Source organism: Crocuta crocuta, unplaced genomic scaffold (assembly GCF_008692635.1).
Source record: "Crocuta crocuta isolate KB4526 unplaced genomic scaffold, BGI_CrCroc_1.0 scaffold30, whole genome shotgun sequence".
Lineage (NCBI taxonomy): Eukaryota > Metazoa > Chordata > Mammalia > Carnivora > Hyaenidae > Crocuta > Crocuta crocuta.
The window spans coordinates 6,846,625-6,863,755 of NW_027528345.1; the positions used below are offsets into that span (position 1 = coordinate 6,846,625).

Genomic DNA, 17,131 nt, shown 5'->3' on the forward strand with positions numbered 1-17,131 from the left:
TTCCTGTTTTTACTTCTATTGATGCTAGATGGTGAAGGTCCTCTGCAAAACTATACTGCAGTGTTATATAAGATAAAGGTATAACGTTACAGGAATGAATATAAAACTCGGGCAAGGGCCTTAATCTTTACATGGGTACCTGAATTAAGTATATATATAATACACTAGCCATGTGACAGTAGATTCAGGACTTAGACTAAGGAGGGTCTGTATTATAGAAAAGTCATGAATGCAGAACAAAGTACAAAGACTTGATCAAATAGTTATTGAGAAGACTCTTTTAGAGAGGGAAATGTCATGACAAAAGCAATGCATCAGCTAACAGCACAAAGGTAAAATTGGAATGGAAGAACAGAAGGATGACAGATCTGAATGCAATTATTAATAATGAATCTTATTTTGGTGCTCTCCCTTTTAAATGACTCAAATAAATATTAAAATATTTAAACAGATAAATAAGGGTACTTTTAAAGGGGTTCTTTAAATAGCAATCTTCTTTAGGTATTTGAAACACCAAGTTTAATTTGCACAAAACTTTCTTAGAAACATAACTATTAAGATATCTCTGTGCTTAAGTACTGATGGTATCGTGTGCTCATGTGAGCATGTGAACACTTTGGTAAACAATTTTTTTTTTTTTTTTACCTTCCAATCCCAGGTGATGTAGCAGGAAACCATGACAATTCCAATTCCTGTCTCTTCTGCCTAATCAATGCATTCATTTCATTGACCTCTATAAATTCTGTACTAAAAGATAAATTTTAGACTTTCATCAGAACTCCAGAAATTTAAGTTCAGCATAACAAGTGGGTTAATATCATGAATAGCACTAGCATTATAAACCACATTTAAAAGAATAAGTACCTTTGCCTAAATACCTTCAAAATGAATTCATTCCTATAAAATTTTTACATCACAAATCAAAATAGTATTGATCTGCTTCATAAAAATAATGCTTGAATTTATATCTTCGGTGACAGGGTATTTTAAAAGTCTTTTATATATTTAAAAGATATATAAGAATAATATCCTTATTACTCAGAGAAAAAAGCAACACTGTTTTCTATCCCATGAACCAAAGCTGTTGCAAGCAGTGCCAGCAAAAATTGTACCTGCAACAGTTTTCCATCTGAAATTAAGCATAAGACAAAAGGAAAAAACAGAGGAAGGTATAGTTACTGTAACCAAAAATGGGTATAGTTCAGTTTCTTTAAAAGGCTACTCACATGTTACTGTTTTCTTTGGTACCTTGAGCCAACCTCTAAAATTAAATCATACAATCTTAACCTGTCTTCTTCATTCAACCAAAGCTAAGTGATTTTAAAACCCCAACTTAATCTTCAAATTCCAGAAGTACCTACTTAGTATCTACATACCAAACACTACAGATTCAAAGATGACTGGATCTACTCTAAAAGGGTTCTGCTTGATTACAATTTAACAAGTAGCTTTACTTCTCTATTAAAATGAAAAACCTGTGTAGAACAATTCATTATTAATGAAAACAATACCCACTAGATCATAGGCAGTCATCATATAATACAGAGGATAACAAAATAATAGGTGTTCTCCTTCCATGAACTAATTTATTTTCCAAAAGAAACAAAAACAAAATACAAGGTAAGCCTTTATGTTTGTTGAGCCAGAACTTAAATTTTTACCAAAAGTTACTTATAATAATTAAAGATCAAATATAAAAGCATCCATTAAAAATAGAAAATACTAACCAGTAAGTTCTACAGGTAAAAGAAGATTCTCCAGTGTGATTACTAGAAGAAAACATATTGGAGAAAAAATTTCTGAAGCACTGACTTGTACACTGATTTGATCTTCGAGGCTAGAAAAGTAAAAGGAAGTTAGTGAAACAGCAAACAACAAACCTCCATGATAGGTAATAGTTATAATTTAAACATTTTGATATACATGAGTTATAGAGTTATGGACTAAACAACCATAAAGTGTTATTACCTAAGAAAAAGATTTTTCTTTATTTGAACAAACATTATTTTTTTAATGTTTATTTTATTTTTTTTTTGCGGGGGGGGGGGGGGCGGGGGNCACTTAACCTACTAAACCACCAGGCGCCCCTATCTGAACAAACCTTATTTATCTTTATTGTTGCAGTTTTCTTTCCTTCCATTTCACTGTGTGTAGGGTTTCCTGTACAAAGACATAAAAAGACTCCATTACCTTGTCTTAATTTTTATTTGAAAAGGTTGTACACCAGTACTGATACTGGCATAATGACAAGAGAAAGTTAAAATATGTAGAAAAGTTAAATTTAAGATAATAGTATCTGCATTTGTATAATTTTTCCAAATGCTGATTTAATCTTGTTAAGCTGCAGATACAAAGAAAAGGCCACAACACAAAATGTGTGAGGCATGCTCAGAGCATTAGTATTAAAATTCTAGTTGACATTTTTTGGCAGCCTGTGCAAATTTAAACCACCTTGTTACAAAAAAATACACACACACACACACACACAATGTCAAATTATTTAATAGCAGTACTACACTTAGTATGTTCTTTCCAGCTATAACCTAAAAATCAGGCACTGTTAACTGACCTCAAGTAGGAGCTGATCAGAGGAAATGGGGTCATCAGCCCTTGTCAACCATAAATTATCATTTAGCTACTGGCACCAACATCAAGTACTCTCCTTCCTCCTCAAACTTTATAATTAAAATTAAGAAGAGCAGAAGTATTGATAAAATAGCTCTGTTATAGCACTGTTTTTGGCTATGTGGCTTATGATTTGGGTTTCTTTGGTTTTACCTGTCACATCCAGAAATTTATTTCAATGGATACACACTTCCACATTAAGCAAGATAAAGGACAGTTTCTGCTAACCACAAACATTATGTTAACATCTTTACAGATTACCGCTCATAAAGCCTATGTTACTAGTCATCTCTAGCTATCAGTACATCTTATCTGCAACAAACCACTGCTGGTACTGTTGTCACTGCTCTCGCCTGAGAACTCTAGAAAAAGTGTACAAGGCAAATGACAACAGGTCTTTTCAATCTAATGCCTTGCTTGCCTCACAAAAGGCCTGCCTTGCTTGCCTCACAAAAGGCCTAGTGACTTTGTTAAAAAATAAATCATTCTAATGAGGCCTGTGTCCTGCTAATGTAAGACCATATGTATTTGGGGTTTCTTCTGTCAGTCCAGTTGGTAATAGGCTACTTTCTACTTAATAGCATACTAATTTTCTTTTAAGTTACTATATACAACAGCTGTGTGGTTTCCTGGTATTTTTGCATCCTTCACACATTTCCCACCCAGCACTGTTCTAACAAATGTAATTTCAACAATGGGGAAAGAGGGGTGCTGGCTGAGTTCCAGGAGCTTATTTTCTTATTCTCCAATGCATATTTAAAAGATAATGAATTTTTAAATTGCATAAAGAAGCAAGGTACAAAAAAGTGTGGTAGGTACCCAGCCACATTCTTAGAAGTAACTATTTCCTTCAACTAGACATAGATTTGCTGTGTTGTAGCTATATAGTGTCTTTCATACCCTAATGGGTAGGTATTGTGTTCTTTTCATTCAAGGTTCATTCACCTACTACTTACTGAGTATATTGTGTTTACACAGCATTCCTTCACTTAGAAACCTATCTCAGGAAGCCACCATTAGAATGCTCTCTACAGGAAGAACTGTTTATTTTCTCGCCAATGTTAAATATGAGTAGCTAGTCCAAATGCAATTTCACTTATTTCTGGGTAATTTTCAGGTAATTACTGAGCAGCTCCAATACCAATCTCAAAAACATTCAATACTGGTGGATTTATCTAAATTGTGGTCTCCCAGAGACCATTTCACAAATCCACTCTACTCACCTACCTGCCTTTGGACAGCAATAACAGGTCTTTTCATTTCTTTCTGTTTTATTTATTTTTGAGAGAGAGAGAGACAGAGCACAAGCAGGGGAGGGGCAAAGAGAGGGAGACACAGAATCTGAAGCAGGCTCCAGGGTCTGAGCTGTCAGCACAAAGCCTGATGCGGGGCTCAGGCCGTGAGATCATGACTTGAGCTGAAGTTGGGACACTCAACCAACTAAGCTACCCAAGACACCCCTTTTCATTTTACCACCCAAGCACTCCTTTACATTTCATTATCAAAGTAATACATGTACATTCTTTAAGAAGTCAAACAGCACTTCTAGGCTTAAAGAGAAAAACTACAGATATTCCCACTCCCTAAAAGCACTCATCAAATCCCTTCAGGGTTTTTTTCTAATATTTGCTTCTTTATTTTTAAATAACATGCTTATACTACTCTACTTTGATTTTTCTGGTTTCAAGTATTTTCTAATTTTTTACCATAGCAGAGAAAGACTTTATTCTTTTTTTTTCATTTCTTCAACATTTTATTTATTTCTGAGATAGAGAGAGAGACAGCATGAGAAGGAGAGGGTCAGAGAGAGAGAAGGAGACACAGAATCTGAAACAGGCTCCAGGCTCTGAGCTAGTTGTCAGCATAGAGCCCGACGTGGGGCTCGAACCCATGAACTGCAAGATCATGACCTGAGCCGAAGTCGGCTGCCCAACCGACTGAGCCACCCAGGCGCCCCAAGACTTTAGTCTTATACCACTGTCCTACCTACCTCCTTAGGTGCTTCCACCCAATGTTCTTTTTGATATATCAACATTTGATATAAGCATTACATTACTATAACTATATACACATTATTCACAGCTGAACCATGAACTAAATTATTATTTTCTTGTGCAACATCTTGCTTTTCCTAGGATTAATAACTACTTTGTTTTCTCTTCTCCTGTTTTGTCTATAATACCTATCATTAATTTAACTAACTCTACAAGTATAAGTCTCCTCTTAATATACTCAAACACATCTATGCATCCACCAAGACTGTTTCCTACTCTCGTGGAAATACTACTCCTTTGTCCTGTTCAAGGCTGAACTGGTAACTCTAAAAGTTGTTTAATAGGTCATTCTCAACTATCCTCTATCATCATCCTAATAATCCCATTTATCTTTTTGCTGGGTTGGAACTCATTTTCTGAATCTCACATTGTTCCTTCATTTACTTTCTCATTTAGTGAAGCATGCACATCCTCCAGTAGAATTCTGAGGAAGTGTTTAGGAATCAATTTTTGAGGGTTTTTTAAAATGTTTTTTATTTATTTCTGAGAGAGACAGTGTGAGCAGGGGAGGGTCAAAGAGAGAGGGAGACACAGAATCTGAGACAGGCTCCAAGCTCTGAGCTAGCTGTCAGCACAGAGCCCAACACGGGGCTCGAACCCATGAAACATGTGATGATGACCTGAGCTGAAGTCAGATGCTCAGCCGACTGAGCCACCCAGGCACCTCAATTTTTGAGTTCCTACATGTTTTAGAATGTCTTCATTCTACCCTAATACTTGACTGACAGTTTAACAGGGTTTAGAATGTTGGTTAGTAATTATTTTCCCCAAAATGTTCAAGGCTTTACTCTAGTGCTCCATCTGTTGTTGATAACACTCTTTTATACATGGTCTGTTCTCTCTCCAGAACCTCTTAGGAAGTTGTGATCTGCAGAGTTCTAGAATTTTATGAAGCATGTCAGTTCTTTCCTAATTTACCAGGTGTTAGGTTAAGTCTTTATCTGGATACTCACAGACTACTCTTCTGAGAAATTTTCTTTGTAGTGCTTTTTCTTTTTTTTTTTTTTTTTTTTTTTAGTTCTTTTTCTTGATAACTTTCTGCCTTTTGGACTTTTTCCTTTCTGAAATTTTATTATTCAATACTGGACCTCACAGACTAATACTCTAAGTTGTCTTGTTAACTTCTCATCCCGCTTTCTGAGATTTCTCAGCTTATCATCTATCCCTGCTGAATTTATAAAATCTCTACTATATTTTAAACTTCCAAAAGTTTTATTTTTTTAGTCTTTCCTGTTTCAGTGAGGAAGTATCCCTTCTCTTATCTCTGAGAATATTAATTTTTAAGTTATTCTGTTTCCCAGCTCTTGGTTTGTTCTATCAGGTTCCTTTTGTCTCTGTTTTGATCTCTATTATATTGGAGGTTTCCGCAAATGTCTGGTGATCCTTAATTTGTGGGACACTAAAATACTGATTGGAAATGGTGATGGATGGTCAGAGCCTTTCAACTAACGGGTTTCACTACAGGATGATCAAGCAAAGATCTGGCTTTTTCATCCGGAGACTCCCAAATATCAGTATCTTAAGTATTTTCTCTTACACAAAACAGTATCCCAGAAGATGCCTCCTCCCTCCCACTTTGGGAATAAGCAAGACTGCTAGTGCTTTGGGAAATGACCATGGGTAGAGAACTAGAGGCCTTAACATTTGACTTAATTTCCCTCTCTTTATGGTTGTTTCCTCTATCCTCATTTGTGCCAGAGTTTAATCTGGTTTAACCACTCACTTTAGAGAGTAAGCCTTCAGTCTCTGCCTGGGTGTAGACTCCTCCGTCTACCCTGTTCAGCCAAGAATCTGCAGGATAAAGTCATTTAAAACATTTTTCCAATTCTGTTTTTTGGCACCACCCACATCTCTGCCTTCAAAGATAATGGAAGCCATCAGATTCAAGACAGTCTAAGGTTCTGTAGTATATGAACTGATTTCTTCTTAACTCCACTCTTCCCATGAAAAGGTTTAGGTTTCACCTTTCTGCTAAGACAGTTTTTTTAAAAGTAAACTCCATGCGCCACGTGGGGCTTGAACTCACAATGCCAAGATGAAGAGGTGCATGGTCTACCGACTGGACCAACAAGAGCCTCATCTGCTCACCATTCACCCCACAGAATCACTTTCAAGTTCTGTGGACATCTCTTATCTGCTGTCTCTTCTCTCTAGTTCTTCGTCTTGTAGCTTTAAATTTTTCATTCCTTTGTTCTCAATTTAGTAGGGTTTTGGGAATGATTAGAGAATTAAACAGGTGCTATGTTTATCAATCTGGTATGCTTAGGTGGAAGCTTGTCTTATTTGTTTGAATTCAGCGTATCCTAAAACATGTTTCATGAAATGCTAATCTCAAAAGATGTTTTATGAAAACATCTTTTCCTACAATACAAACTAGTATAAAAAGGCTCTTAGTTTAGAGCCCAGTATTTAGGAGGTACCCAATTACAGTTTGATTAATTAATTCCAAAGTTAGTAAAGACAGAATTAAATGAATTTAGCATATACTTAAAGAAATACTCCATTTAGAAATGCCTGAAACAGGTATACTTTTTATAAACTACATCAATTATAAACTATTAGCCCAAACCAAAGATTAATGTTCATTCTAAGAACAAAGTACATGAAGGAGTTCAAAATTTTAAAAATATGACAACTCCGTTATCTAGCACTCGTGAAGAATGAAAACTGACATTTCCTTAACAAATTTGTCAAAAGGTATGTTAGCTAGCCTTTCCCAATATCTTTAGTGAGGCAACACTATCTTCATTAAAAGAAGAAACTAAATTAAACAGTTTACATAATTTTACTAGAGTCACAGACAGAAAAACCAGTACAAAACCCAAGAGGCCCAACTTCTAATAAAATTGTCTATTAGGCCTGCTAGAATTTTACTAATGTTATATTCGTTATTTATAATCCAGATAAAAGAATTTCATAGTTTCATATGCTCTTTTCATTAGTTTGAGTAGCATATAACATAAAGATAAATAACTTCAGGCATAAGTTCACACGTGAACAGCCCCTTCCTGCTTCAAAAAATTTTAAGAAATAAAAGAATCTAAACTCAGTTGCTTCTAAAATTTACTTAAGCAAGAGCACCTGGGTAGCTCAGTCAGTTAAGCATCTGACTTCAGCTCAGGTCACAAACTCATGGTTCATGGGTTTGAGCCCCGTGTTGGGGTCTGTGCTGACAGCGAGCTCAGAGCCTGGAGCCTATCTTTGGATACTGTGTCTCCCTCTCTCTCTGACCCTCCCCTGCTCACGCTGTCTCTGTCTTCCTCTCTCTCTCTCTCTCAGAAATAAGTAAAACATTTAAGAAAAAATTTTTAATAAATAAAACATTAAAAAAAAAATTACTTAAAGCAGTCCCAGGTAAAGAGACAGACAAGATTTCCTCAAGTTCTTTTGTAAAAGATTTAAAGTACCCTTACGACACAATGGCTCCTGTTCAGTGTAACTGCGTGAAGAAATAAAGATGGATTTAATTTGTACAACTTGCCACTAACTCTACCTTCACCTTAACTTAATCTCTTAGTTTTGTAAGATATTTCCTCATAATTACCTACGTGTTAGTACTTCTGTAGTGCCAACTCATAAACTACAGTGAGTATTTCTGACTATCCTAAATCAAACAAATAATTCAGGCATCTTAACTTAGTAGGCACAGCACTCAGTGACAGGCTTTAATCTTTTGGCAGAAATAGTTTTCTCTATAAAAATAAGTCCAGGCAGAAGATACACGCTAAAGGAAATTACAATAGTCTTAAAATTAATATTAATATAGTGAGAGCATGCCAAATTACCGAAATAAAATCTATAACATCATGTAATCTTCTTCAGCAGTGAATTTTATATCAGATCCTAGAGTTACTAAGCAAAGACTATCCATAAAAAAAGATGCTAATCTATAGCAATGACAGAAAAGCAAAGTTTTGATATCTAAAGTTTTTAATGAAAGAAAAATGATATCTGACCACAGAAGCCCTTGTGCGATTCACGTTAATAGTAAATTCAGAGACAATAAATGTGAGGACCTATAAACCTGAGAGGTCATTTTAATTCCAATCAGAAAAAGTAACAACATCCAAACTTCACAGTATAAAAACTGAAGTTGATTATCATTTAAGAACAATGAATTCATTACTTATTTCTATCTATAAATAGAAATTCACTGTAACCTAACCTGGAAAATAAATGCTCACCACTTGTTTACAAACAGCTCAGTAAGTTATTCTCTGGAGCAGAATAAACAGCCTAAGTTCTGAGAACGAGTCACAAAACACTACCATGCTATTTTTCTCAGGCCCTGTTGCAACGCTTGCATGAGAGAATCATGTACTAGACAAGAACAAAAGACAGTAATATTTAACTGCTCCTGTAGATAAATATGTAAAGGTGCTTTGTTTCCAAAGTTTTAAATTAGAAATGTAGCTAGAGGCCAAACCCACAACTTCGGCTGTAACTAACTACTCACTGTCACAGAATTCTCCCAGCAACTATAAGGCTATTGCTTACAGTTTCTGGCCTGCAAGGTATTTTATCTCATCTCCCCTAAGAACTTCTGCACTAATGAGTGGCGTACACCACATGCAGACTGCTAACCATCAAGTAATTTGAAGACACTCTTCCTTTTCTAACACAAATACACAGACAACATGCTTACACACACACCCACCCAATCTCACTCAGCTCTTCCCTCCTTCCAAGCAGAGCATAAAAAGGGTTAGGGCAGAGAACAGCATAAATGACTCCAGGAAGAAAATAGTTTATATAGGACTGACACAATGTATAGAGCTCAGTGGAGTTCTGTGCATGGCTATTTTCCAAACTAAAATGTAACTACTAAGAACTTTAACACAAGTATTAAAGTAAGAAACAAAAAAGGCAGAAAATACAAGTAAAAAAAATAACTTACTATGAGTCATCTTCAAATCATAAAGCTTTGCATGTAATAGATCTTCTTTTATGACTTTTTTTCTGTAAATATCAACAAAGAGGTGAAATAACTAAGAGAAAAATTGTCATTCTGCTTATTTTCAATTCACTGTCAACCAAAATGAAATTATGCATGGAGTTTTAAATTCTAGCAAAGAAACCATGACTAGCAGCCACTCCCACTCCTATGACTTACAAAGGAGGTTCATAACCAAGAAACAAAAAAACCATGGCAATCTCTTCCCCTGGAACTGACAGAAAGTATCAGGAAACGAGAGGTGTCAGGGTTTTTTTTACTGCTTTACAAGGGAGAGGCAACAATGAATGGATATCTAAGTGCTGTAGAGACTAGTTTACATGTAGGAAATATAAGACGGAATGAGATGCTAAAAACATCCACAGACTCAAAAAAAAACAACTATATCCAATAGCTGATAGTCTTTCCACTTTGGGAGGAAACATGAAGGAGCTGACTTGGTGGATGAAAGCAAATTATTATTTTGCATCTGTTATTTCTTTTTACCATCCCACTGCCACAAATCCCTGAGAAAAAAAAGCAGTCAAACATATGAACTATCCCAGCTGCGTTAGACCCACTGTATGACCCTGTTACAGGACATACAGTAATGACCACTGTACTCTCACTCAGGTAGGGTAATTCAGAGAAAGCACAAATATGCATGTCCATGACAGTCATAGCCAGTGATAGATGTATTAAGAATGAAGCTGCAGAAGTTCTTCAGTGTGCCTGGGAAAAGGGTGCTCCTATCTTTTACTTAAACATAAATGCAAAAATCAAAGCCGATTCATACAGTTAAAATGCAAAAATCAAAGCCGATTCATACAGTTAAAAGAAAATCTTAATAAAATTTCTGTAATGCAGTTACTAACTTGGATTTATGGTTGGGCTCTTAGAATGGGTGTCCCACGAATCCCTTAAAGTCATATACAAAAGTATCTTTTATGACATGTTTTTCAGGTAGGTGACTGTAGCCTTATGTAAAGTCTCAAAGAAGTCCATAACTTCCAAAAAGAGCTAAAGAGCTACAGGATTATGTATTGTGGCATAATTTATATCATGTGACAAATGTGATAATAAGAACTACTGTCAACTGTTTTGGTAATTAAATAAATATACCCTTAAAAATTAATATTCTGATTAAATGTACTAATGAATCAAAGATTTAGTTATGAATTTTACAATATATATTTCTTAAGGATACAATTTTTGGACAGCACTGCATATATGTCAGATCAAAATGGGCTTAAATTTTAAACGTATTAGAACAATTTAAGTATTAAGTTAATTTCCAGTATACTATTAAATCAATTTAGTTCAAAAAATATGTTAAATACCTATTAAATTCATGTACTAACAAGTACTATATTTCTAGGCAATTAGGCTTTTTTTATCATTTTATCTTTTTTTTTCTTAGTTTATTGTCAAGTTGGTTTCCATATAACACCCAGTGCTCATCCCCACAAGTGCCCTCCTCCAGGCCCATCACCTCCCCTCCCCTCTTCCACACCCCCTTCAGCCCTGTTTGTTCTCAGCATTCAAGAGTCTCTCATGGTTTGCCTCCCTCCCTCTCCCCCACTATTTTTCCCCTTCGCCTCCCCCAAAGTCCTCCATTAAGTTCCTCCTAATCCACCTATACGTGCAAGCATATGGTATCTGTCCTTCTCTGCCTGATTTATTTCACTCAGCACAACACCCTCAAGGTCCATCCATGTTGCTATACATGGCCAGACTTCATTCTTTCTCATTGCCATGTAGTATTCCATTGTATAGATAAACCACATCTTCTTGATCCATTCATCCGCTGATGGACACTTAGGCTCTTTCCATGTTTTGGCTACTGTTGAGAGTGCTGCTATGAACATTGGGGTTCACGTGACCCTATGCAGGAGCACTCCTGTATCCCCTGGGCAAATTCCTAGCAGTTCTATTGCTGGGTCATAGGGGAGTTCTATTGTTACTTTTTTGAGGAACCTCCATACTGTTTTCCAGAGGGGCTGCACCAGTTTACATTCCCACCAACAGGGTAGGAGGGTGCCCATTTCTCCGCCAGCATCTAGAGTCTCCTGATTTGTTCATTTGAGCCACTCTGACTGGTGTGAGGTGGTATCTCAGTGTGGTTTTGATCTGCATTTCCCTGATGATGAGGGATGCTGAGCATCGTTTCATGTCTCTGCTGGCCATCTGGATGTCCTCTTTGGAGAAGTGCCTGTTCATGTCTTCTGCCCATGTCTTCACTGGATTATTTGTTTTTCGGGTGTGGAGTTTGGTGAGTTCCTTAGAGGTTTTGGATGCTAGTCCTTTATCTGATATGTCATTTGCAACTATCTTTTCCCATTCCGTCAGTTGCCTATTAGTTTTATGGATTGTTTCCTTTGCCATGCAGCTTTTTATCTTGTTGAGGTCCCAACAGTTCATTTTTGCTCTTGATTCCCTTGCCTTTGGGGAAGTGTCAAGTAAGAATTTGCTGCGGTGGAGGCCAAGGAAGTTGTTTCCTGCTTTCTCCTCTAGGGTTTTGATGGTTTCCTGTCTCACATTCAGGTTCTTTATCCATTTTGAGTTTATTTTTGTGTATGGTGTGAGAAAATGACCTAGTTTCATTCTTCTGCATGCTGCTGTCCAGTTCTCCCAGCCCATTTGTTAAAGAGGCTGTCTTTTTTCCAGTGGATATTCTTTCCCTCTTTGTCAAAGATTAGTTGGTCATACATTTGTGGGTCCAATTCTGAGTTCTCTATTCTATTCCATTGGTTTATGTGTTTGTTTTTGTGCCAATAACATACTGTCTTGATGATGACAGCTTTGTACTACAGGCTAAAGTCTGGGATTGTGATGCCACCCATTTTGGTTTTCTTCTTCAATATTACTTTAGCTATTTGGGGTCTTTTGTGGTTTCATACAAATTTTAGGATAATTTGTTCTAGTTTTGAGAAGAATGCTGGTGCAATTTTGATTGGGATTGCATTGAATGTGTAGATTGCTTTGAGTAGTAATGACATTTTAACAATATTTATTCTTCTGATCCATGAGCACGGAAAGTTTTTCCATTTCTTTGTGTCCTCTTCAATTTCCTTCATAAGTTTTCTATAGTTATCATCATGCAGATCTCCTACATCTTTGGCTAGGTTTATTCCTAGGTATTTTATGGTTTTTTGTGCAATTGTAAATGGGATCAATTTCTTGATTTCTCTTCCTGTTGCTTCATTATTTAGGCAATTATGTTTTAACAAACAGTAAAGAAATAAATCCAAACATGTTAAAACACTTTTTAAAACACAAAAGGTTGTTATGTAGGTACCAAGTGCCTGCTACAATACGAAGAAGCAAAATCAAAAAGGTAATAAGCAGTTTCAGTTGTAACTGTCTCATGAAGAACGTGTGCTATGTCATTAGTTACTTCCTACTTTTTGTCCATAAATACTAGAGTAGTGCTACTCAAAATCTGTGGTCAGTGTACCAGTGCTTATTCATTATTGGTTTGTCATACACAAAAAATGAGTAAGCTTTAATTTACACTGCTTTAACATTTTTTTTTACAAAAATATCTATCTAAACAGATTATAGAAAAAAACTAAAAACAGAAACAAAAAGAAAACAAAAAACATTCATCAAAGATAGAATTCAAATTCTACTCTCAGATTTCAACTGGTCCTTTTTAAAACTGCCAAGTGTGTGCTTTAAAAGAAGTAATTAAATACATTTAAACCCCACATGGTTTTAAAAAAAAAAAAAGCACTTTTTTTTAAACTTTTATTTATTTTTTAGAGAGAGATAATGTGAGTGGGGGAGAGGGACAGAAGGAGAGAGAGAGAGGAACTCAAGCAGGCTGCATACTCAGCATGGAGCCTGATGAGGAGCTCAATCCCATGAATCCTGGGATCATGACCAAAGCCAAAGTCAATGGTCAGACGATCAGAACTGCGACACCTAAGCGCACCAGTACCTTTTTTTTTAATTAGCTATCTTCTGGTTCCACACTTTTGGGCTCTACTTCTAAAGTTCATCACTAACCTCATACAGGTTTTAGAAATTTCATGACAGAAGAGTTGTTTCTTAAAAGAGCTTTCATTTTTCTTGTCTTCTGTTTCTCTCAATGGTCTTTTTACTTGAACCTAGAAGAAAAGCAAAATCACTTATTTAGAATTGGTAATCCAGCATCACAAATGATTACATACCAATTCTTCTTTGAAAGGATAAAAAAATTAAAGAAACAAAATTGTCTGAATGAAAAGGTAGCCCAAACACATATGCTTTTTCACTCGCAAGCATGCTAAATCGTAAGACTAGTAAGTGTGCTACGCTCTGGGGGAAACAAAATAGTGAGAGACATATAAAAAGAGAAAGGGCTCATGAGCACGTATCTATCTATACATGTAGGACTGAGAAATTAACTCTATTTGAGGATAACAGAGAAGACTTGAATGAGTAGGTAATTTATGAGTTAGTCTTAACGAGTAGGAATTTAGATAAGGAAAAAATATTCTGAATGGAAGAAAAGAACAGTGAGAAGCCAATACAGATAGGGAAGAAAGTATCAACAGGATATAAAGTTTGATGTAATATATTAGGACCAGACTATAAAGACCCTCAAATAAGAAAAAAATTCCATGGGAACCAGGGAATAAATGGAGTTATTAAAGCAAGTTAGTAAGATGATCAAATCTGGTTTTTAGGATAAGCTTTGCCAGTGATGTGGAGAATGAACCAGTTAAGGAGAGACAATAAGCCAAGAAACCAGAAGAAAGCTCTTACAATTGTGCACATCTATACTGAGATAATAGTCACTAGCCACACGGGGCTCTTGAGCACTGAAATGTGGTTTGTTTGAATGTACCGTAAGTGTAAAATATACACTGGATTTCAAAGACACAGAACAACAAAAATAGGTAAAATCTCTCAATAATAATTCTTTGAAAATACTATTTGTAGACATACTACATTAGATATGTTGGGTTAAATAAAATACATAATAAATTTATTTTTTAACTGTTATCTTTTTACTCTTTTAAAGTAGCTATTAAAAATTTTATAGAGTGGCTTGTAGTATATTTCTATTGGCAGAACCAGTCTGGATGACAGCCAGGAGAGCCTACAGAGAAGTAACAAAAGAGTGAAGAAGAAACAAATTTAAGACAGTGTGCAGAAGGACTAGGCAAAGATGATGGAGAGAGAAAAAAAGGAAAATTCCCAGATGAGTTCTGGACTGGTTAATGTTTACATCCCTCTGGTATTATAGATGGGGATGACTACAAGTAGTTGAAAACATAAATCTGGTTCTGAGGAAAGAGATCTGGGCCTATGATAGAATTTTAGAAGCTATACAAATATAGATAAGAGCTTAAAGCTACTGGAGTACTCAAGACTTAGAAAGTATCCCCAGAAAATTGAAACAAATTTAAAATTTAAGAAATTATTTCTAAAAAGCAGAGAGATGGCAAAGAAGATTGTGAAAGGTCAGGTAAGTAAAACAAACAAGCATACATACAAAGATCCATAAAAGGATATCCTATAAACCAAAGGAAATAAAGGATAATCAAGAGCACCACATGCAGAAAACAAACAAAAAATTATTCTGAGCCTTAGTAAGAATAGTTTTAGGAAAATAAAACAATAGGGGTGAATGTTCAATGAGAATTGAAAAGCAACTGTGAAGAAGGAGTAGGCAAGTACAGATACCTCATTCAAGTTTAGCCTGAAAGGCATAAAGATAATAAAGTGAAGATTCAGAAGTAAAGGTCAAAGGAATATATTTAAGAGTATGTAGGTAATATCACACAATAAGAAATACTTTTTAAGTCTAACCAAATTAGGTTAACACTACACCAAACTTATAATTTAAGTAAAATATTAAATATAAATATTAAATAAAACATAAATTTCTATTCCAAGCAACAAAATAGTATTTCACATGAAGCAACAATTTTATTGTAAAATATCTTTGGAAGTTAGTTTATGGCAATGAATCTTCAGCAACATAATATACACCGTCTGGAAATACAGAGAATCTGTCTTTCAGAGAAGCCATGCTTTAATTTTGATCATAATTATTACACATTTATACAATGTTGTATCTTTTATCTAAGACATACTAATTTATATAAATGTACAGAGTTATATAATTACAACAAGCAAAATCATTTTTTACATGTCATTTTATTTGAATTGCAGTCTCATTTGTTCCTTATGTCACTGAGACACATCTGGTAAGAATATATCAAAACAAATTATAAATACCTACAATGAGAACATCTTATGCTTAGATAATTGTATGCTGCTTCCTCCATACCCCTTACAAAGACAGCAACCAAGCTATTATGAACTTATAGTGCTACTTGGGAACAGATTTTCCCCCCATCACAACATCACGTGTATGTATAAGAATTCTTTTTTTTCTTTTAAATTGTAGCTGCAACATGGGGCTTGAACTCACAACTCAGAGATGGAGTTGCATGATCTACTGACTGAACCAGCCACATACTCCAATAATTCTTATTTCTAAAAGTAATTTCAGCTATACATCATTCTTGACTTGTTAGTGATACCTCAAGAAATCTTTTTCTGACTTAGTTTACTTAACTACTTACTACTCTCCTGTTCTTTTCACCTTTTACTCAGGAATATGTTCCTATTTCTTTTTTCTTCTTTTATTTGTAAGCTAAAAATAGATCTAAATACAAATCATAATCTTGGCTCATTAATAAATAACATCAACAAGGTACGTATTTGTGAATTTCATGAAAATGATTAGGATTAAACATCACAATAAAATTGTACTTCATAAAAGAATAAAGTCATCTGCCCATGCCAACTCTGAAACTATGAGAAGTCTCTCTCAAGATCCCTACAAACTCTTTTATCCTTCTTCAATCACTCACTTTCCTTCAAGCAGCAGCATTTAAAAGCCAAGAGACCATTTTACATTTAGTTTTACTCGCTTACTCTACCAAACTTTGTAATGTTTTTCGTGAAAAAGAATTTTGGGGTATTTCGAATTTAAATTTTTGTATCATTGGTTTTTTAATCTAATATTCCCTTTCAATCCCCTTTTCTATGGAAAAATGCATTCAAAGCACAATCCAATTAATCAGTAAATGTTTCTGACATACAAAAGTCCTCATAGTAAAAACATTCTAAAAATTTAAATATCTTGTAATTAAGACTAAATGTGAAAGTTCTTTTAAACCATCTGATGTGGAAAATCACAAGGTGACCATCATGGATTTGACCTCTTTAGGAAGGAAAGAAAAACAAGGTTCAGAATTTTTGTATCCTTGTTGCAAAGTCTAGGCTTTACATGCTGAAGATAAATAATAATCATATATTAAAACTAAAGTTGAACAATTCATAAATATACCCAAGCTGAAAATCTATTAAAGCAAAATCATCTCAATTAAGTTTATACAGTTCATTTTACAAAGTAAAATATAAGCCTTACCTTAATACAACCTTCCAATGCACTCAATTTAAACACTGCTTGAAATGGTTTTCTATCAACAGGACATGAAGCCAGTATCTGAAA

The 17,131-nt window shown here is 35.0% G+C and overlaps 1 protein-coding gene across 3 annotated transcripts in view; it reads right to left on the bottom strand.

Annotated features, from left to right (window-relative positions):
* The window catches only part of SCAF11 (SR-related CTD associated factor 11), a 72,671-nt gene that overhangs the window by 13,329 nt on the left and 42,211 nt on the right, over positions 1-17,131 (bottom strand). For all 3 annotated transcript variants that reach the window (XM_077753246.1, XM_077753247.1, XM_077753245.1), the window contains 6 exons: positions 17,048-17,125; positions 13,624-13,724; positions 9,577-9,638; positions 2,102-2,160; positions 1,728-1,837; positions 646-747 (listed from right to left, as the gene is read on the bottom strand). In XM_077753246.1, the coding sequence (XP_077609372.1) occupies positions 646-747; positions 1,728-1,837; positions 2,102-2,160; positions 9,577-9,638; positions 13,624-13,724; positions 17,048-17,125 (512 nt within the window). The remainder of the gene's footprint in view (positions 1-645; positions 748-1,727; positions 1,838-2,101; positions 2,161-9,576; positions 9,639-13,623; positions 13,725-17,047; positions 17,126-17,131) is intronic.